Raw genomic sequence first — 17,636 nt, 5'->3', positions numbered from 1 at the left:
AAGACTCAAAAACAGGAAGACCAGATTAGAGTTTGGCAACAAAAAAAACATCTAAAAAAGCATGTACAGTGAATTCTGAAGTGTTTAGGGCTCAGATTCAGCCAAATGCATGAAAACTCATTGGACGGTGCTTCACAGTGCAGATGGACAATGCCCTGAAGCGTACTGAGAAAACAACCCAATACTTTTTTTAAGGCAAATAAGTGGAATGTTCTGCAATGGCCAAGTAAATCACCTTACCTGAATCCAATTGAGCATGCATTTCACTTGCTGAAGGCAAAACTGAAGGCAAAACGCCCCAAGAACAAGCAGGAACTGAAGACAGCTGCAGTAAAGGCCTGGCAGAGCATCACCAGGGAAGAAATCCAGCATCTGGTGATGTCTATGAGTTCAAGACTTCAGGCAGTCATTGAGTGGAAAGGATTTGCAACCAAGTATTAAAACTCACAATTTAATTTATGATTATGTTAGTTTGTCCAATTACTTTTGAGCCCTTAGAACTGGGGGGCTTTGTATAAAAATGGTTGTAATTCCTGCACGGTTCATACAATCATTTTGACAAAATCCTTAAATTAAAGATGAAAGTCTACACTTAAAGCACATCTTGATTGTTCTGTTTCAAATCTATTGTGGTGGCGTACAGAGCCAAAATGATGCAAATTGTGTCACTGTTCAAGTACTTATGGACCTGACTGTATAAGGGTAATGTGACTAGACATCAGAATATATGATAAACAGAGAAGCAGCAGCGTGTGTGTGTGTGTGTGTGGTGTGTTTAGAGTCAACATGAATGTGTGTGGGTGTTATGTTAATGTGAACAAATTGTGTGTTTGTTTGAGTGTGTGTTGGTGTTTCAGTGTGAGTGAGTATGTAGAGTGTGCATAGAGTCAGAGGAAAAAAACGAATAAAACAGAAGGGTAAATGCACATAGTCTGTGTAGCCATTTTGTTAGCTATGTAGCAGTGTTATGGCTTGGGGATAGAAGCTGTTCAGGAGCCAGTTGGTGTCAGAGTTGTTGGTACGGTACCGGTTGCCATGCGGAAGCAGAGAGAACATTCTATGGCTTGGGTGGCTGGAGTAAGTAGACTGCAAAACCCACAATGCAATAGCTAGCAAAGGTAGCAAACAATAATACCAAAGACAATATCAGCATGTGAAGTAGCTATAGTAGTTAGCTGTAAAATCTCCTTAACAAACTGCACTATCAATTTAGGAGTTTACAATCATATTCAACCTGCAAACCTGTAACATTTATTTTTTTATTTTTTTATTTCACCTTTATTTAACCAGGTAGGCTAGTTGAGAACAAGTTCTCATTTACAACTGCGACCTGGCCAAGATAAAGCCAAGCAGTGCGACAAAACAACAACATAGTAAATGTAAATCCGAGAAACTCAAATGGATATGATATGTTACGTTTGGTATGGTTACACAAGACAGATGGTTATTTAAGGCAACAAAAATAAATTAGGCTGGTTGGTCGTATTACAACGCGAATGTCTAGCAACCCAAAAGTTGCGAGTTTGAATCTTATCACTGACAACTTTTCAACTTCTTAGCATGTTAGCTAACAAATGAATACATACCATACGTAACATATCACACAAAATGGAGAATCTCAGATTTACGTACAGACTAATATGAATACGAATGCTTTGAGACCAGATTGAGCATTGTGATAATAATTCATAGAAAGATTACTTTTAGATCGTGAAAATGTCTATCGTCAGATGTCAGGATTGGCCGATGTCATAACGCATGATGTTATATTCTCGCTCGAATAAACCATTGATTGTCTTTTTGCGATAATCCCGACCTCGAGAAATGTGTCATTTAACAGAGGTTCACCACATTTCTCCTATTTTTCTGATTCAGTCTGTGGTGTTTAGCTTAGCGCTGTTACGAACTTAAGACGTCGATCTGCAGGTGCTGGAAAGGGTTAGGCTTAGGGGAAATTTGACCCCTTTTTCTCCCCAATTTCGTGGTCTCCAATTGTTTTTAGTAGCTACTATCTTGTCTCATCGCTACAACTCCCGTACGCGCTCGGGAGAGACGAAGGTTGAAAGTCATGCGTCCTCCGATACACAACCCAACCAAGCCGCACTGCTTCTTAACACAGCGCGCATCCAACCCGGAAGCCAGCCGCACCAATGTGTCGGAGGAAACACGGTGCACCTGGCAACCTTAGTTAGCTCGCACTGCGCCCGGCCCGCCACAGGAGTCGCTGGTGCGCAATGAGACAAGGACATCCCTTCCGGCCAAGCCCTCCCTAACCCGGACGATGCTAGGCCAATTGTGCGTCGCCCCACAGAGCCTGGGCGCGAACCCAGAGTCTCTGATGACACAGCTGGCGCTGCAGTACAGCACCCTTAACCACTGCACCACCCAGGAGGCCCAAGTTTCTCTCTTTCCACCCATCACTAAGTCCACTCATTCCCTTTCTCATTCATTCAGCTCAACATGTTGGAATGCATCTATCCATCCTTCCCACTGGCTTTTCACACAGGGTTCCTTCTGTACACATTTCTCTTTTCTTATATTTTTTGTGCTCTCTCTCTCTCTGCCTGTTACTGTGACTATTCCTCTTGTGCTTCATTTTCCTATGGTTTTCCCTCTCTCCTTTCTCTCCCACCCATCTCTCCCTTTCCTCCCTCTCTCCTCTCCCCCTCTGTCCAGTGTGTACGTCTCGCTGTCAGAAGTTCCTGATCTCGCGTGTGGGCGAGGACTGGATCTTTCTCATCCTACTGGGTCTGGTCATGGCCCTGGTCAGCTGGGTGATGGACTATGCTATCGCCTTTTGTCAGCAAGGTGAGAGAGAGGGATGAAGTGGGAGAGAGAGATGGAGGGGGAGAGAGAGAGAGATATATATTCTTGGGTGTAGTCATGGCCCTGGTCAGAGTGGTCAGCTAAGTGATGGACTAGGCCATAGCCTAGGCTCTAAGGGTATGGAAGGAGAGAGAGAACGGGACAGAGGGAGGGAGAAAGAGAGAACGGAACAGAGGGAGGGAGAGAGAGAACGGAACAGAGGGAGGGAGAGAGAGAACGGAACAGAGGGAGGGAGAAAGAAAGAACGGAACGGAGGGAGGGAGAGAGAGAGAACGGAACAGAGGGAGGGAGAAAGAGAGAACGGGACAGAGGGAGGGAGAAAGAGAGAACGGGACAGAGGGAGGGAGAAAGAGAGAACGGGACAGAGGGAGGGAGAAAGAGAGAACGGAACAGAGGGAGGGAGAAAGAGAGAACGGGACGGAGGGAGGGAGAGAGAGAGAACGGGACAGAGGGAGGGAGAAAGAGAGAACGGGACAGAGGGAGGGAGAGAGAGAGAACGGGACGGAGGGAGGGAGAAAGAGAGAAAGGTAGCTGGCGTGAGAGCGAGAGAGATATTCCGAGCCCCCCTAGTGTAAAAAAAAGTTTATTTAATTGGTTTAATGTATCTCTGTGTCTGTGCAGCTCAGAAGTGGATGTACGGGGGACTGGACAGTAACATGCTCCTGCAGTACCTGGCATGGGTCACCTACCCAGTGGTGCTCATCACTTTCTCAGCAGGGTTCACACAGATACTGTCCCCGCAGGCTGTGGGTAAGAGACACACCCACGCTCAAGTGTGACACACACACACATACACACACACGCAATTACATGAATGGGCGCGCAGACACATACACACACACACATGTACTCTCTCATTCAATTTCACCTCACACCTAAATTCATTGCTAATCATGCACACTCATATATGTAAATACCTCATTTACATACAGAATGAAACACTGTGCATGATTGTTTAAAGGTCACAGATGTATGGAGTGGACTCCGTTCACAAGAGTAGTTGGCAAAGGTTATACAACTTCAGGACATCCTTGACTATATCCTTGAAACCGCTAGTACTGACAGCCTTGAATACATACATAATCTTGAAGTTGATGCATGAATATACCTTTTACTCCCCTTCCTTCTCTCTCCCTCCTCCCTCCCCCTCCTCCGGCCCTCTCCTCTCCCACCTCTGCTCTTCCTCCTTTCTCTTCTCTTCTTTCTCAGGTTCGGGTATCCCAGAGATGAAAACCATTCTGAGAGGCGTAGTGCTGAAGGAATATCTCACCTTTAAAACCTTTGTGGCCAAAGTTATTGGGCTGACCTGTGCTCTGGGCAGTGGCATGCCCCTGGGAAAGGAGGTGGGAAACCCCTAGTGGACTGTTACAGAATGAAAGGGATATGTTTGAAATTCCTGCGTTCGTGTTTATCAAGCATCTCAGAGTAGAAGTGCTGATCTAGGAACGGTTTTGCCTTTAGATCATAATGAATAAGGTTATGGACACGGGGATCCTAGATCAGAAGTCCTACTCTGAGAGGCTTTATGAATACGGGCCCTGATCTGAAATTGGTTTAGTTCTGGCTTTTCTTTCTCCCTTTCCCCCTCCCTCATCCTATAAACCCCTACCCCTCCATCTCTCTCTTTCTCTCTCTCTCTCTCTCTCTCTCTCTCTCTCTCTCTCTCTCTGTCTCTCTCTCTCTCTCTCTCCTCCGATCACTCTCTCAGGGCCCGTTTGTTCATGTGGCCAGTCTCTGTGCAGCCCTCCTGAGCAAGTTTTTGGCTGCCTTGTTTGGTGGACTCTACAAGGTGAGAGACCCCCCCCCCCCCACACACACATACACATACACACACACACACACATACACACACACCTAACCTTTAACCCTTCACACATGCTTACTCCCACTCAATTTGGTTTAGTATCTGTGTGGTACCTGTCTGACCAGCCTGCCACCCCTCCAGGACCCACTTTCACCTCCACTCACCTGAGTCCAACCCTGGGCTCCAGTCTGGCTCCTGTCTATGGTTCTCAGTCTGCCAAGAGATTACTTTCTCTGCCATACACCACCCAAGACTTGGAGGAAGAGAAGGAAAAGGAGGAGGAGGAGAACAAGGAGAGGGAGGGAAAGGGAGATGAAGGAAGAAAGTGTCAAGTCAGCAAGAGTCAAATAAGACTGTCTGCTTTATAGAGCTTCCATATTGATCGGTGTCAGCGCTCAATCCATTTGAACCCAGTCACTATAAGAGATTGCATATACTTTCCGTCCCAAAAAAAACAACGCAATGACGCATCAAAGAGAATATCCCAGAAGATTTTGGTCTCTGCTTTTCTTCTTTTGAACTCTTAGGTACTCACTCAGATTTCTGTCTTTTCCCACTTACTGCTTAAGGAAGAGCCCTTTGAGGGAAACAAGGTACGAGTGCACGTGTGTCTGAGTATGTGCACATCTCAGAGTTTCCACGTTTCATGTACACATGTTGGAGCGTCATGTGAGCATCATTCCATTTCTAATCAAGGGTTCCTATTATATTCTATGTGAATGACACATGACATCTCCCTTGACTTCATGTTAGTCTGTTCATTCTAGAATTCCTCTCTGTGACTCCATTGTAATTCCAATGCCCTAGGCCTTCCCTCTTTACCAGAAATGTGTATATGTGTATGTGTGTTTACGTGTGTGTGTGTGTGTGTGTGTGTGTGTATGTACTATGGGTGCTTGCACATACGTGTGTGTGTGTTCCTATTCCTACAGAATGAGCTGAGGAACACTGAGATGCTATCAGCAGCGTGTGCAGTGGGGGTAGGCTGCTGCTTCGCTGCCCCCATTGGAGGTAATTAGAATAGACTTTGGGTGAGAAATACAATAAGTGAAAGAATGGTGTTACTGCAAAAATGTGTGTGTGTGTGTGTGTGTGTGTGTGTGTGTGTGTGTTGCAGGTGTGCTCTTCAGCATTGAGGTAACGTCTACGTTCTTTGCGGTGAGGAACTACTGGAGGGGCTTCTTCGCTGCCACCTTCAGCGCCTTCATCTTCAGAGTATTGGCTGTGTGGAACCAGGACGAAGGTGAGGAGGTGTGTGTGAGTGTGTGTAAGGGGAAGGGCTTTGGGTCTACGTCACTGAGTCAATAGTTAGTCGGTGGTGACTCATGTTATTCCTCCCTATTTCTCTTTCTCTCTCTTCTCTCTATGTCTGTCTTTCACTCAGAGACCATCACAGCCCTCTTTAAGACACGTTTCCGCCTGGACTTCCCCTTTGACCTCCAGGAGCTGCCAGCCTTTGCCATCCTGGGGTACGGTTTCTTGTTTGTCTTTTGTGTCCAACACGCCCAGGTCTGACTCCTCATTCTGATCACTTCAATGGCTATTGGCTTCAATGACTATTGGCTATTGACTATTGGCTTCAATGGCTGTTGGCTTCAATGGCTATTGGCTATTGGCTTCAATGGCTATTGAACTAGAATGGTGTGTGACACTGTCCCCTCTCCTCCTCAGGATTGCGTGTGGTTTTGGTGGGGCTCTCTTTGTCTACCTGAACAGACTGATAGTAGAGTGTATGAGGAAACAGAAGACAATCAACAAGTTCCTGCTCAGGAAGTGAGTCTAACACACACACGTACACACACACACACAACTTCATACACTGCTACACACACACACACAGCGCCGGCTCACCCTGTACGTGGCCCAGACAAAAATAAAAAATTGAGAGAGTTTGAAAGAAAACACTCTTGAGAGTTGGAATTCTATAATACAGAAAGTGCAGCACGACTACAAATCAACTAACGTTCTCTCAAGTCATGTTTTGGACCCAAGGGTTATGAGGTGTGAGGCCCCCAACCATATTTCACTTTGGGCCCAAGGGTTATGAGGTGTGAGGCCCCCAACCATATTTCACTTTGGGCCCAAGGGTTATGAGGTGTGAGGCCCCCAACCATATTTCACTTTGGGCCCCCAAAAGGCTAAAGCCCTGAGTTCTTTCGTACATGAACAGCAGTGTATTATAGTGAAGATAAACACTGTAAAACAGGATGGGAGCACCTGAGCAACACCCACTTTTTTCAACCAGAAAATGATCATGATCCTTTGGGTAATTTGTTATTTTCAATGATTAGTAATGTTTTGAGCTAGTAGGTGTGTCCATGTTATAAATGATATAATAATGAAGAGATTGCATTTTGCGTCCTGGTCACCTCAAGATGAATGGCTTTGACCACTGGAATGTTTTACTTCCTTCCGCACACCACTGTTTTAGTTCAGTGCCGTTAGAAAGCACTACCGTAGTTGCACCACTGTTTTAGTTCAGTGCCGTTAGAAAGCACTACCGTAGTTGCACCACTGTTTTAGTTCAGGGCCGTTATAAAGCACTACCGTAGTTGCACCACTGTTTTAGTTCAGTGCCCTTAGAAAGCACTACCGTAGTTGCACCACTGTTTTAGTTCAGGGCCGTTAGAAAGCACTACCGTAGTTGCACCACTGTTTTAGTTCAGTGCCGTTAGAAAGCACTACCGTAGTTGCACCACTGTTTTAGTTCAGGGCCGTTAGAAAGCACTACCGTAGTTGCACCACTGTTTTAGTTCAGTGCCGTTAGAAAGCACTACCGTAGTTGCACCACTGTTTTAGTTCAGTGCCGTTATAAAGCACTACCGTAGTTGCACCACTGTTTTAGTTCAGGGCCGTTATAAAGCACTACCGTAGTTGCACCACTGTTTTAGTTCAGTGCCCTTAGAAAGCACTACCGTAGTTGCACCACTGTTTTAGTTCAGTGCCGTTAGAAAGCACTACCGTAGTTGCACCACTGTTTTAGTTCAGTGCCGTTAGAAAGCACTACCGTAGTTGCACCACTGTTTTAGTTCAGGGCCGTTAGAAAGCGCTACCGTAGTTGCACCACTGTTTTAGTTCAGGGCCGTTAGAAAGCACTACCGTAGTTGCACCACTGTTTTAGTTCAGGGCCGTTATAAAGCACTACCGTAGTTGCACCACTGTTTTAGTTCAGTGCCCTTAGAAAGCACTACCGTAGTTGCACCACTGTTTTAGTTCAGTGCCGTTAGAAAGCACTACCGTAGTTGCACCACTGTTTTAGTTCAGTGCCGTTAGAAAGCACTACCGTAGTTGCACCACTGTTTTAGTTCAGGGCCGTTAGAAAGCACTACCGTAGTTGCACCACTGTTTTAGTTCAGGGCCGTTAGAAAGCACTACCGTAGTTGCACCACTGTTTTAGTTCAGTGCCGTTAGAAAGCACTACCGTAGTTGCACCACTGTTTTAGTTCAGGGCCGTTAGAAAGCACTACCGTAGTTGCACCACTGTTTTAGTTCAGGGCCGTTAGAAAGCACTACCGTAGTTGCACCACTGTTTTAGTTCAGGGCCGTTAGAAAGCACTACCGTAGTTGCACCACTGTTTTAGTTCAGGGCCGTTAGAAAGCACTACCGTAGTTGCACCACTGGTGTATAAAAGGCACCTGCAAAATATATATATTTTTATCTATTTTGTTGTTGTTTTTTTATGTTGTTTCATGTCCGACGGTGTTGGTCACATGGTGTTGTTACATATCATTTGAGAAGTGCGCACCGTGAACAAATTCTATTTGTAATTTCACTTTTCCTGTAAGAGCCATGATGAGCATGGCTCGGCATGTCTTGGCTGTATTGTAGCCTCTGACTCTGCCTTCTATCAGCCTACTAAAGGTTGCACCTTTGCAGACAACTGCATGTCCGGTAGGGACCTCGCAATAGAGAAATAATCAGTAGGTCTAATATTACGTGATTAAATCTGTGGGGGGAAGAAAAACAAAATCCTCCCCAAACTGTGTAGAGGCATTTAACACCATTCTGCACTTTGCCATCCATTCCACAACATCAATCGGTTAAATGACATTGGTAAAACATTTTCATTCAGTTACAAAAGTAACAGTCCTGGGTGAGCCCACCGTGGCCGCTTTGAGGTTACAATGTAGCCAATATGTATGCGCTAAATGGAAAAGCACAGGATCATTTGTTTTGTCGATAAAAACAAACAGCTCTGCTTGGCTTGGTAAGGAACAGATCGAAATTCACTGGGGGGGGGGGGGGGGGGGGATGCACCCCCTTCCCAAAGTCAAATATTTCCACATATAAATAAATGTAACCCCCTCCCCCCCCCCTCATAGAATGAACTCAAAATAATGTTTACGACCACAAGTAACAATAACTATAGCAACCCTGTGTTTATAAATATGGATATTTTTATGGGTACAGTCGCAGGGCTACGAGCTCACTCTCCCTGCTTGTTTCATTACACTACGATCAGCCGGCTGCAGACAATGATCAGCTAGGGGGAAATCAGATTTTTTACATTTGGATGCCATATTTATAATTATATCAAATATATTGCAACAAATTCTCCACCAACAGGTTTCTGTGCCAATGCACCACACAACCAATTAACAAAGCGTACTGACTTCGGCACTTCAATATCATAGCTTGCGTTTTCAACAACACAATAAATAGACTATTTCAATCTTGACAAACAGAAAACACATCCCTCCCTACTTTGTAGGCCTACCCAGTATAGAAGGTGTCACGCCCTAACCGTAGAGAGCTTTATATGTCTCTATTTTGGGTTGGTCAGGGTGTGATTTAGGTGGGCATTCTACGTCCCTTTTTCTATGATTAGTATTTCTGTGTGTTTGGCGTGGTTCTCAATCAGAGGCAGCTGTCTATCGTTGTCTCTGATTGAGAACCATACTTAGGTAGCCTTTTCCCCACCTGTATTTGTGGGTAGTTTTCCATGTATAGTTGCCTGTGAGCACTATGTTGGCGTCACGGTTTTGGGTGATGTTTATTGTTTTGTTGGAGACAATGACATTCGGAGATTGTCAAGCCAAGCCTTCTGTCACGGTCGCAATATTGAGGAGACCAAGGTGCTCACGACCGTGACAGAAGGCTTGGCTTGACAATCTCCGAATGTCATTAAACTTTTTGATGTTTTGTAACAGATGGCTCTTTCCATTCATCAATTGGCCGCTGCACAGTTTGGATTGATTGCTTTTATTTATACACAAAGATTTTTTCTATTGTGGCAATGACATAGATACAGTCACATCCCAAAGATGGAGACTAAAACATGCTCAACCTCCAGATGAGTATGATGGGGGAGTTTAAAATACAATTCTTAAAAGCTTGTTTGGCTGGTAGATACTTTTTTAGATGTTAGGAACTGCTGGTGAACCATGATGTGCAGGTATAATCATAGTGACACTGGACTAGTGCACTTGCCATAGTCTTTAGGGTGTATATAGCTAGGTTCCCATCCAATTGTCGACAGATTTCACGTGAATGTTCTAAAATCTTCACAAAAACAATATGCAATTTCAGCGCTGGATAACATGACAGGCAACATTTTAATTGACCGGACATTTGATAAATTCCTTGGACATCCATCTGCATTCAGATCCAACCTGGCGCAGACAGCGCCATCAATAAACGAGGGCTGTTGGCCACATTTAAGTCTCCTTTAAAACAGCCTTTATCAAATTACGAAAACACTATTCCTTGTGTTTCGATGTGTAGCATATGCAACTTTTTTATCAAATTTTTTTCTTCTTTAGGTACTTTTCGAAAACAATAATTGTCCACCTCGCGGTTCAGCTGTCAGATATTTGAGCATTAAATGTATTAGGGCATTGTATGCAAAGGCTTAGGTGTCCACGGTATGATCATAGTTTAATAGGCTATATATGTCTTCACTGTTGACTTTGAGACTGGTGTTTTGCGGGTACAATTTAATGAAGCTGCCAGTTGAGGAAATTTGCTTTTCTTTCAAAAATAAGGGCATTTCCAAGTGACCCCAAACTTTTGAACGGTAGAGTATAAATATATAAAGGATGAGAAGCTTAGGCCTAACCCCAGAGAGATACAACACCGACATGCATTTCTTCATGTCAGATGGCTACTACTCTACAGATATAGACGTACAGAAGGAGGGTAATTTGTACATTTTAGATCCAAATATTTATATTGTTATTTTATAGGCCTGAAACAGTCTTCCTCACCTCAAGTTCAACTGTCGGAGTCAGTTGGAGCACCCGGGGAGCACTGCCTTCAGAAGAAGAGAGAATGTAGAATGCATGGAGGAGGAGGTGTGATGGTGTGGGTGTGCTTTGCTGGTGACACTGTCAGTGATTTATTCTTGAATTCAAGGCACACCTAACCAGCATGGCTACCACAGCATTCTGCAGCAATACGCCATCCCATCTGGTTTGTGCTTAGTGGGATAATGCTCAACAGGACAATGGCCAAAAACACATGTCCAGGCTGTGTAAGGGCTATTTAACCAAGAAGGAGATTGATGGAGTGCTTCATCAGATGACCTGGCCTCCACAATCACCCGACCTCAATCCAATTGAGATATGCTTGTGATGAGTTAGACCCGCAGAGTGAAGGAAAAGCAGCCAACAAGTGCTCAGCATATGTGAGAACTCCTTCAAGACTGTTGGAAAAGCATTCCAGGTGAAGCTGGGTCATATTTGAACAGTTTGGGCTAGAGCAGTGGTCTCCAACCATTTATTTCATAAAGGCTACTTCATACAAAAAGCTACTCATGTACAGCCTGCATATTTTGTTATTGTGTAGTTCTAATTCGATCAATAGAAACGAAGAACAGCACCACATGCATAATGTAATTGCGTTTTGGTTCTTAAAACCACACAATTTGAACAGAAACCATTCTACAGTAGTCTTGAGAATGTTGCCTTTTTAATTAAAGTAATGATGGACTGTCGTTTCTCCTTGCTAATTTGAGCTGTTCTTGCCATAATATGGAATTGGTCTTTTACCAAATAGGGCTATCTTCTGTATACCACCCCTACCCTGTCACAACACAACTGATTGGCTCAAACGCATTAAGAAGGAAAGAAATTCCACAAATTAACAGGCACACCTGTTAATTGAAATGCATTCCAGGTGACCACCTCATTTAGCTGGTTGAGAGATGTCAAGAGTGTTCAAAGCTTCCATCAAGGCAAAGGGTGGCTACTTTGAAGAATCTCAAAGACAAATAAAAATGTATTTTATATAACACTTTTTAGGTTACTACATGATTCCATATGTGTTTTTTCATAGTTTTATTCTACCATGTAGAAAATAGTAAAAAAGAAAGAAAAGCCCTGGAATGAGTAGGTGTGTCCAAACTTTTGACTGGTACCTTGTGTGTGGTACCTGCTAAAATCTTACAACATTTGCACACACTGTATATAGATTTGTGTGTCCAAACTTTTGACTGGTAATATATATAGGGCTTTGAACAAGAACTGTCAACTTGAAAATGCAAACTTGAGTTCACATCAAAATAATATTGCAAACGTATTATTAATTTATTATAGCGGGACACACTCACTCACTCACTCACTCACTCACTCACTCACTCACTCACTCACTCACTCACTCTAATGACCCACAGCTCCTCGCTCCATGTCAGACGTCTGGTGTATCCTGCTATGGTCACCTTGATCATCTCAACCCTCACCTTCCCCCCTGGGTTTGGACAGTTCATGGCTGGACAGGTCAGAAGTTACACTTTTCTTTTATATATATATATCTGTGTCTGTGTATCTGTCAACCACAATGTGTATGATACATTTTTCTAAATATTAGACCAAAGATGCATTTCATTTGTCTAAAACACCTTCCTCCCTTGTCCCCTTCATAGTATCTGATATGAAGGATCAGTTCTGTGTTGTTTTCACCGATCCTATTCTGTTAGATCAGATAATGGAAGGAGATGAGGAAAGGAAACCATTTGAGACTCTTATGATTGATTCAGTATATCCCATGCCTAACAGTTCTGTCGCTCCTTGTCTCCTCAGCTGACGCAGCATGAGTCCCTGGTGGCGTTGTTGGACAACCGAACATGGTGTCGGCAGGGCGTTGCCGAGGAGTTTGACTACATCAGCCACTCCCATGCCTGGAAACACCCCCAGGTTAACGTCTTCATCACTCTCATCCTCTTCATCGTCATGAAGGTACGTGTTCATTGATTTCAGATCGAGAGAGTGGGTTTTCTGTGTGGGCTTGGGATAGGTGAGGCTGATGTCGTTTGTTTTTAATCATTTTTATTGAACCTTTATTCATCCAGGTGAGTCAATTAAGAACACATTCTTATTTACAGTGATGGCCTGTCTCGGTGTGAATCTGTGTCAAATGTCAAATGTTCTGCCCCAGTGTGTCTGTTTTCAGTTTCCTCTATTACGTGTCTATCTTTATCTCTCCTCAGTTCTGGATGTCTGCAGTAGCTACCACCATGCCTGTGCCATGTGGGGCCTTCATGCCAGTTTTCCTCATTGGTAAGTCACTTGCTGTGTGTGCGAATTTGTGTATTTAGCCATACACACTAAAAACACCTGTATGTACACTAACGCTTTATGTATGGGATGTGCAGGTGCGGCATTTGGACGTTTGGTAGGCGAGACCATGGCAGTCATGTTCCCTGATGGCATCCATGCTGATGGCAGTGTCTATCCTATAGTGCCTGGCGGCTATGCTGTAGTGGGTGAGTACATCACCAGTTGCATTAAAACCAACCAGTTTTTTGCTTCCAAGGCCCCATTACAGCTCTAACGTGTTCACTTATGGCTGAATCCGAACCTGAGACGACTGAATTTAACCATAGGCCCCTCCATTTTGGCTCTCTCTGATGTGATTGAATCGGCAGGCGGTGCACGACTAGTTGCACGACTAGGCACCATTACGGCTCTTACATGTCCACTTATGCTTAAAACAAAACCTGATACTTCACCATAGGGTCTATCTTGGCTGTTTCTGTTCTCTGATGTGATTGAAACTGCAGGCGGAACTCCACCAGTTGCACTAAAACCAACCCGTTTTTTCATCTTCAAGGCCTCATTACAGCTATTTTGTATCTACTTATGGGAGCCATCTTGGATCTTTCTGTTCTCTAACATGATTGAAAAATGCAGGAGGGTGTGATGCCGAAGCTATTTTCGTCAATTGTGCTACCTTATTGAATGTGACTGGTGAAAATATATTATGCTACGATAAAGCAGACAAGCAGATTAAGGATTGAAATAAAAAGTTAAATCATTTTCTGCTCTTCGTTGATCTGATAGATTATGTGGGCAGCAGGGTAGCCTAGTGGTTAGAGCGTTGGACTAATATCCGTAAGGTACAAGGTACAAATCTGTCGTTCTGCCCCTGAACAGGCAGTTAACCCACTGTTCCTAGGCCGTCATTGAAAATAAGAATTTTTCTTAACTGACTTGCCTAGTTAAATAAAGGTAAAATTTAAATAAACTAAAAAATAGATTAGTAGAATTTTTTTAATTTAGCCGTTATTTTACCAGGTAAGTTGACTGAGAACACGTTCTCATTTACAGCAACGACCTGGGGAATAGTTACAGGGGAGAGGAGGGGGATGAATGAGCCAATTGTAAACTGGGGATTATTAGGTGACCTTGATGGTTTGAGGGCCAGATTGGGAATTTAGCCAGGACACCGGGGTTAACACCCCTACTCTTACGATAAGTGCCATGGGATCTTTAATGACCTCAGAGTCAGGACACCTGTTTAACGTCCCATCTGAAAGATGGCATCCTACACAGGGCAGTGTCCCCAATCACTGCCCTGGGGCATTGAGATATTTTTTAGACCAGAGGAAAGAGTGCATCCTACTGGCCCTCCAACACCACTTCCAGCAGCATCTGGTGTCCCATCCAGGGACTGACCAGGACCAACATGTAAATGTAACTATTACAATCACATCGCTAGCTTGAGCTTTCATTTGTTTTGTTGTCTAAAACAGTAAAGCTAACAAATAAATGTACAGTAGCATTGAGAACCTGTTCACCTATTGCTTATGAAACATGTTTTTTTTGTGGAGAGATGTAATGAATGAAATGTGGACTCACCCACTACTGATCCTGTGCTAACAGCCTTTCTGTACTCTCTGTAGTTGTAAAAAAAAAACATATCATATTCAAGTCATATTCATCATCATCCATACTGTGTTTCCCTCCTCCCCCAGGTGCAGCGGCGTTGTCGGGGGCAGTGACTCACACGGTGTCGACAGCAGTCATCGTGTTTGAGCTGACGGGTCAGATCAGCCACATCCTGCCGGTGATGATAGCGGTGATCCTGGCCAACGCCGTTGCCCAGTCCCTCCAGCCCTCGCTATACGACTCTATCATCAGGATCAAGAAACTACCCTATCTCCCTGAACTGGGCATGGGGCACCACGAGTAAGTCTGTCTGTCCATCTTTCCTTTGCTTTGTTCATGTCTCTTTCTCCCTTGCTTTCTGTTACTCCCTTTTCTTTATTCTCTTATGTTTTCAACTGTCTTCTTGACTGATTCTCTCTTCTTAACATTATTTCTTGTCCTCTCTTCGTCTATCTCCTCTTTCATTCTTACCCCTTCTCCTGCTCTCTTCTCCTCCTCTCCTCCTTCAGGAAGTATAACATCCGTGTGGAGGACATCATGGTTAGAGACGTGCGTTACATCACTCTCTCCTCCTCCTACCGAGAGGTACAGGAGGTCCTGATGACTGGACAGCTGAAAACACTGGCCCTGGTTGAGTCCACAGGTAAGGGTACGTGTGCAACTGCACATCTGTAGTCAGCTATGAATCCAAGATGCATCCTTCCTCCATGACACCATGACACATGTCTCCCTCTCTACCGCTTTCCTTCTTCTCGCCCGTGTCTTTCCTTCTTCTCTCCCGTGTCTTTCCTTCTTCTCTCCCGTGTCTTTCACTTCTTCTCGCCCGTGTCTTTCCTTCTTCTCGCCCGTGTCTTTCCTTCTTCTCTCCCGTGTCTTTCACTTCTTCTCGCCCGTGTCTTTCCTTCTTCTCTCCCGTGTCTTTCACTTCTTCTCTCCCGTGTCTTTCCTTCTTCTCGCCCGTGTCTTTCCTTCTTCTCGCCCGTGTCTTTCCTTCTTCTCTCCCGTGTCTTTCCTTCTTCTCTCCCGTGTCTTTCCTTCTTCTCGCCCGTGTCTTTCCTTCTTCTCGCCCGTGTCTTTCCTTCTTCTCTCCCGTGTCTTTCCTTCTTCTCTCCCGTGTCTTTCCTTCTTCTCTCCCGTGTCTTTCCTTCTTCTTGCCCGTGTCTTTCCTTCTTCTCTCCCGTGTCTTTCCTTCTTCTCTCCCGTGTCTTTCCTTCTTCTCTCCCGTGTCTTTCACTTTTTCCAGCCTTTTGTTTTTGTGTCCTATTCCATCTATTCCGGACTCTGCTTATTACTCTCCCTTACTGTTCCCTCTTTCTCTTCTCTCCTTTCTCCCCTATTCCCTGCACCCCTTTTCTCTTCCTCTATCTCCTCTCCCTTATTCTCCTTTACTCTTTTCTTCCCTATTTTGTCACTTTCCCTATCTTCCTATCCCACTATTCCCCTCTCTCCCTCCCTCTCTCTCTCTCTCTGTCCCTCAGACTCTATGATCCTGTTGGGTTCTATAGAGCGCTCCCAGCTCCAGTCACTCCTGTCCCTCCAGCTGGGTCCAACGCGCAGGCTCGACCACCTCCGGAGGCACGCCCAGGACAACGGCACACACACACACACACTGGGCGCGCACACACACCTGGACACCATGGACAGTCCCCCCAGCCCACCCTGCACACACACACACTCCTACACCTCCAACTCCTCCAATACCAGCGCACGCCATGGGGTTCGCTTCCTGGTGAGTGTAGCGGAGGTGAGTCGGACTCCCGCTCACGTGAGGAGGTAGCCCTGCGTGCGACTTAAAGTCACTGGTACCATCGAGAGTGGGGGGTAGTTTGGCTGAAGGTTCTTATCCATACATACTGTATGGATGTGTATGTGGATGGACAGATATTGCTTACAGAAAACGTGTGAGTCAGGGTGTGTGTTAGGAAAGGTGTGTGTTAGGATAGGTGTGTGTTAGGATAGGTGTGTGTGTATGTACAGTAAGTGTGTGGGGCTGGTTCGGTGTGTCTGGTAGGGGACGTCTGTGAAGTTTGACTTACAGTATGTGGGGCATCTTCAGTACTTCAGTATGCCTTCTGCTGGCTACAGTACCTCTAACCTGTGTGTGTGTGTGTGTGTGTGTGTGTGTGTGTGTGTGTGTGTGTGTGTGTCTGTGTGTGTGTGTGTGTGTGTGTCTGTGTGTGTGTGTGTGTGTGTGTGTGTGTGTATATATATTGTGTGTCTCTATCTAGATCTCAACAGAGGAGTCCTCCTTCAGTGCAGCTGTGTCCAACTCTCAGCTGCCACTCAAATCTGCAATGAAAACTGTCCCTACTATTCACAACACAGAGACACCCAACAGTATACATACTCTCTCAATTAATAGAGACACGCCGACTCCCTCTCCTCTGTCAGGCTCTCAGCAGACCCTTTCCTGTGGTGACCCTGAGAGAGAGCTACTCGAGGTGAGTGTGAGTGTAAGTGTGTGTACGTGCATGTGTTTATGTTTTTGTGGGTATGCTTGTATCCTCATATGCCTCCTTCCTTTACGTCCACTCTGTCCTCAGAGAATCTTTAGTAACTTTAAGCCCCAGCTTTGCTGTCACATGACATTGCGCTGATGTTACGCCATTGCACCTCTCCTCCCTCTCCTTAGTAAGAGAAGCATAACAAGCGTTCTGCGTTGCAGTAACATTGCATTCATATTTACATCACCCACTATCCGTCTCCTCTCTCCTTATCAGCTGGTAAGACCATTATAGAGTATAACGTTGCTGTAACGTTGTTTTTAGGTTGTGTTAACGTTGTGCTAACGTTGTGCTATGTTACTCCCTTCTCTCCCTGGCTTTAAGAGCCCGGCAGAGCCAGAGGCTCCTGAGAGCAGGGGGCCCAAACGAGTCAGGATCTCCATGGCGGCGGTAAG

General features: G+C 44.9%; 1 protein-coding gene across 1 annotated transcript in view; it reads left to right on the top strand.

Moving 5' to 3' along the window:
• LOC109874971 (chloride channel protein 2) overlaps window positions 1-17,636 on the top strand; it is a 59,965-nt gene that overhangs the window by 39,162 nt on the left and 3,167 nt on the right. The window contains exons 3-20 of the mRNA XM_031810343.1: window positions 2,677-2,808; window positions 3,448-3,576; window positions 4,036-4,169; window positions 4,535-4,615; window positions 5,200-5,223; window positions 5,563-5,641; window positions 5,748-5,873; window positions 6,015-6,099; window positions 6,302-6,403; window positions 12,244-12,346; window positions 12,650-12,805; window positions 13,057-13,126; window positions 13,222-13,332; window positions 14,824-15,037; window positions 15,247-15,380; window positions 16,216-16,466; window positions 16,966-17,178; window positions 17,566-17,631. Coding sequence (XP_031666203.1) covers window positions 2,677-2,808; window positions 3,448-3,576; window positions 4,036-4,169; window positions 4,535-4,615; window positions 5,200-5,223; window positions 5,563-5,641; window positions 5,748-5,873; window positions 6,015-6,099; window positions 6,302-6,403; window positions 12,244-12,346; window positions 12,650-12,805; window positions 13,057-13,126; window positions 13,222-13,332; window positions 14,824-15,037; window positions 15,247-15,380; window positions 16,216-16,466; window positions 16,966-17,178; window positions 17,566-17,631 — 2,210 coding nt within the window. The remainder of the gene's footprint in view (window positions 1-2,676; window positions 2,809-3,447; window positions 3,577-4,035; window positions 4,170-4,534; window positions 4,616-5,199; window positions 5,224-5,562; window positions 5,642-5,747; window positions 5,874-6,014; window positions 6,100-6,301; window positions 6,404-12,243; window positions 12,347-12,649; window positions 12,806-13,056; window positions 13,127-13,221; window positions 13,333-14,823; window positions 15,038-15,246; window positions 15,381-16,215; window positions 16,467-16,965; window positions 17,179-17,565; window positions 17,632-17,636) is intronic.

This window comes from Oncorhynchus kisutch, linkage group LG30, assembly GCF_002021735.2.
Source record: "Oncorhynchus kisutch isolate 150728-3 linkage group LG30, Okis_V2, whole genome shotgun sequence".
NCBI classification, from domain to species: domain Eukaryota; kingdom Metazoa; phylum Chordata; class Actinopteri; order Salmoniformes; family Salmonidae; genus Oncorhynchus; species Oncorhynchus kisutch.
Note: the sequence above shows the minus strand (reverse complement) of the source record. Positions and strands in the feature narration are given on the sequence as shown.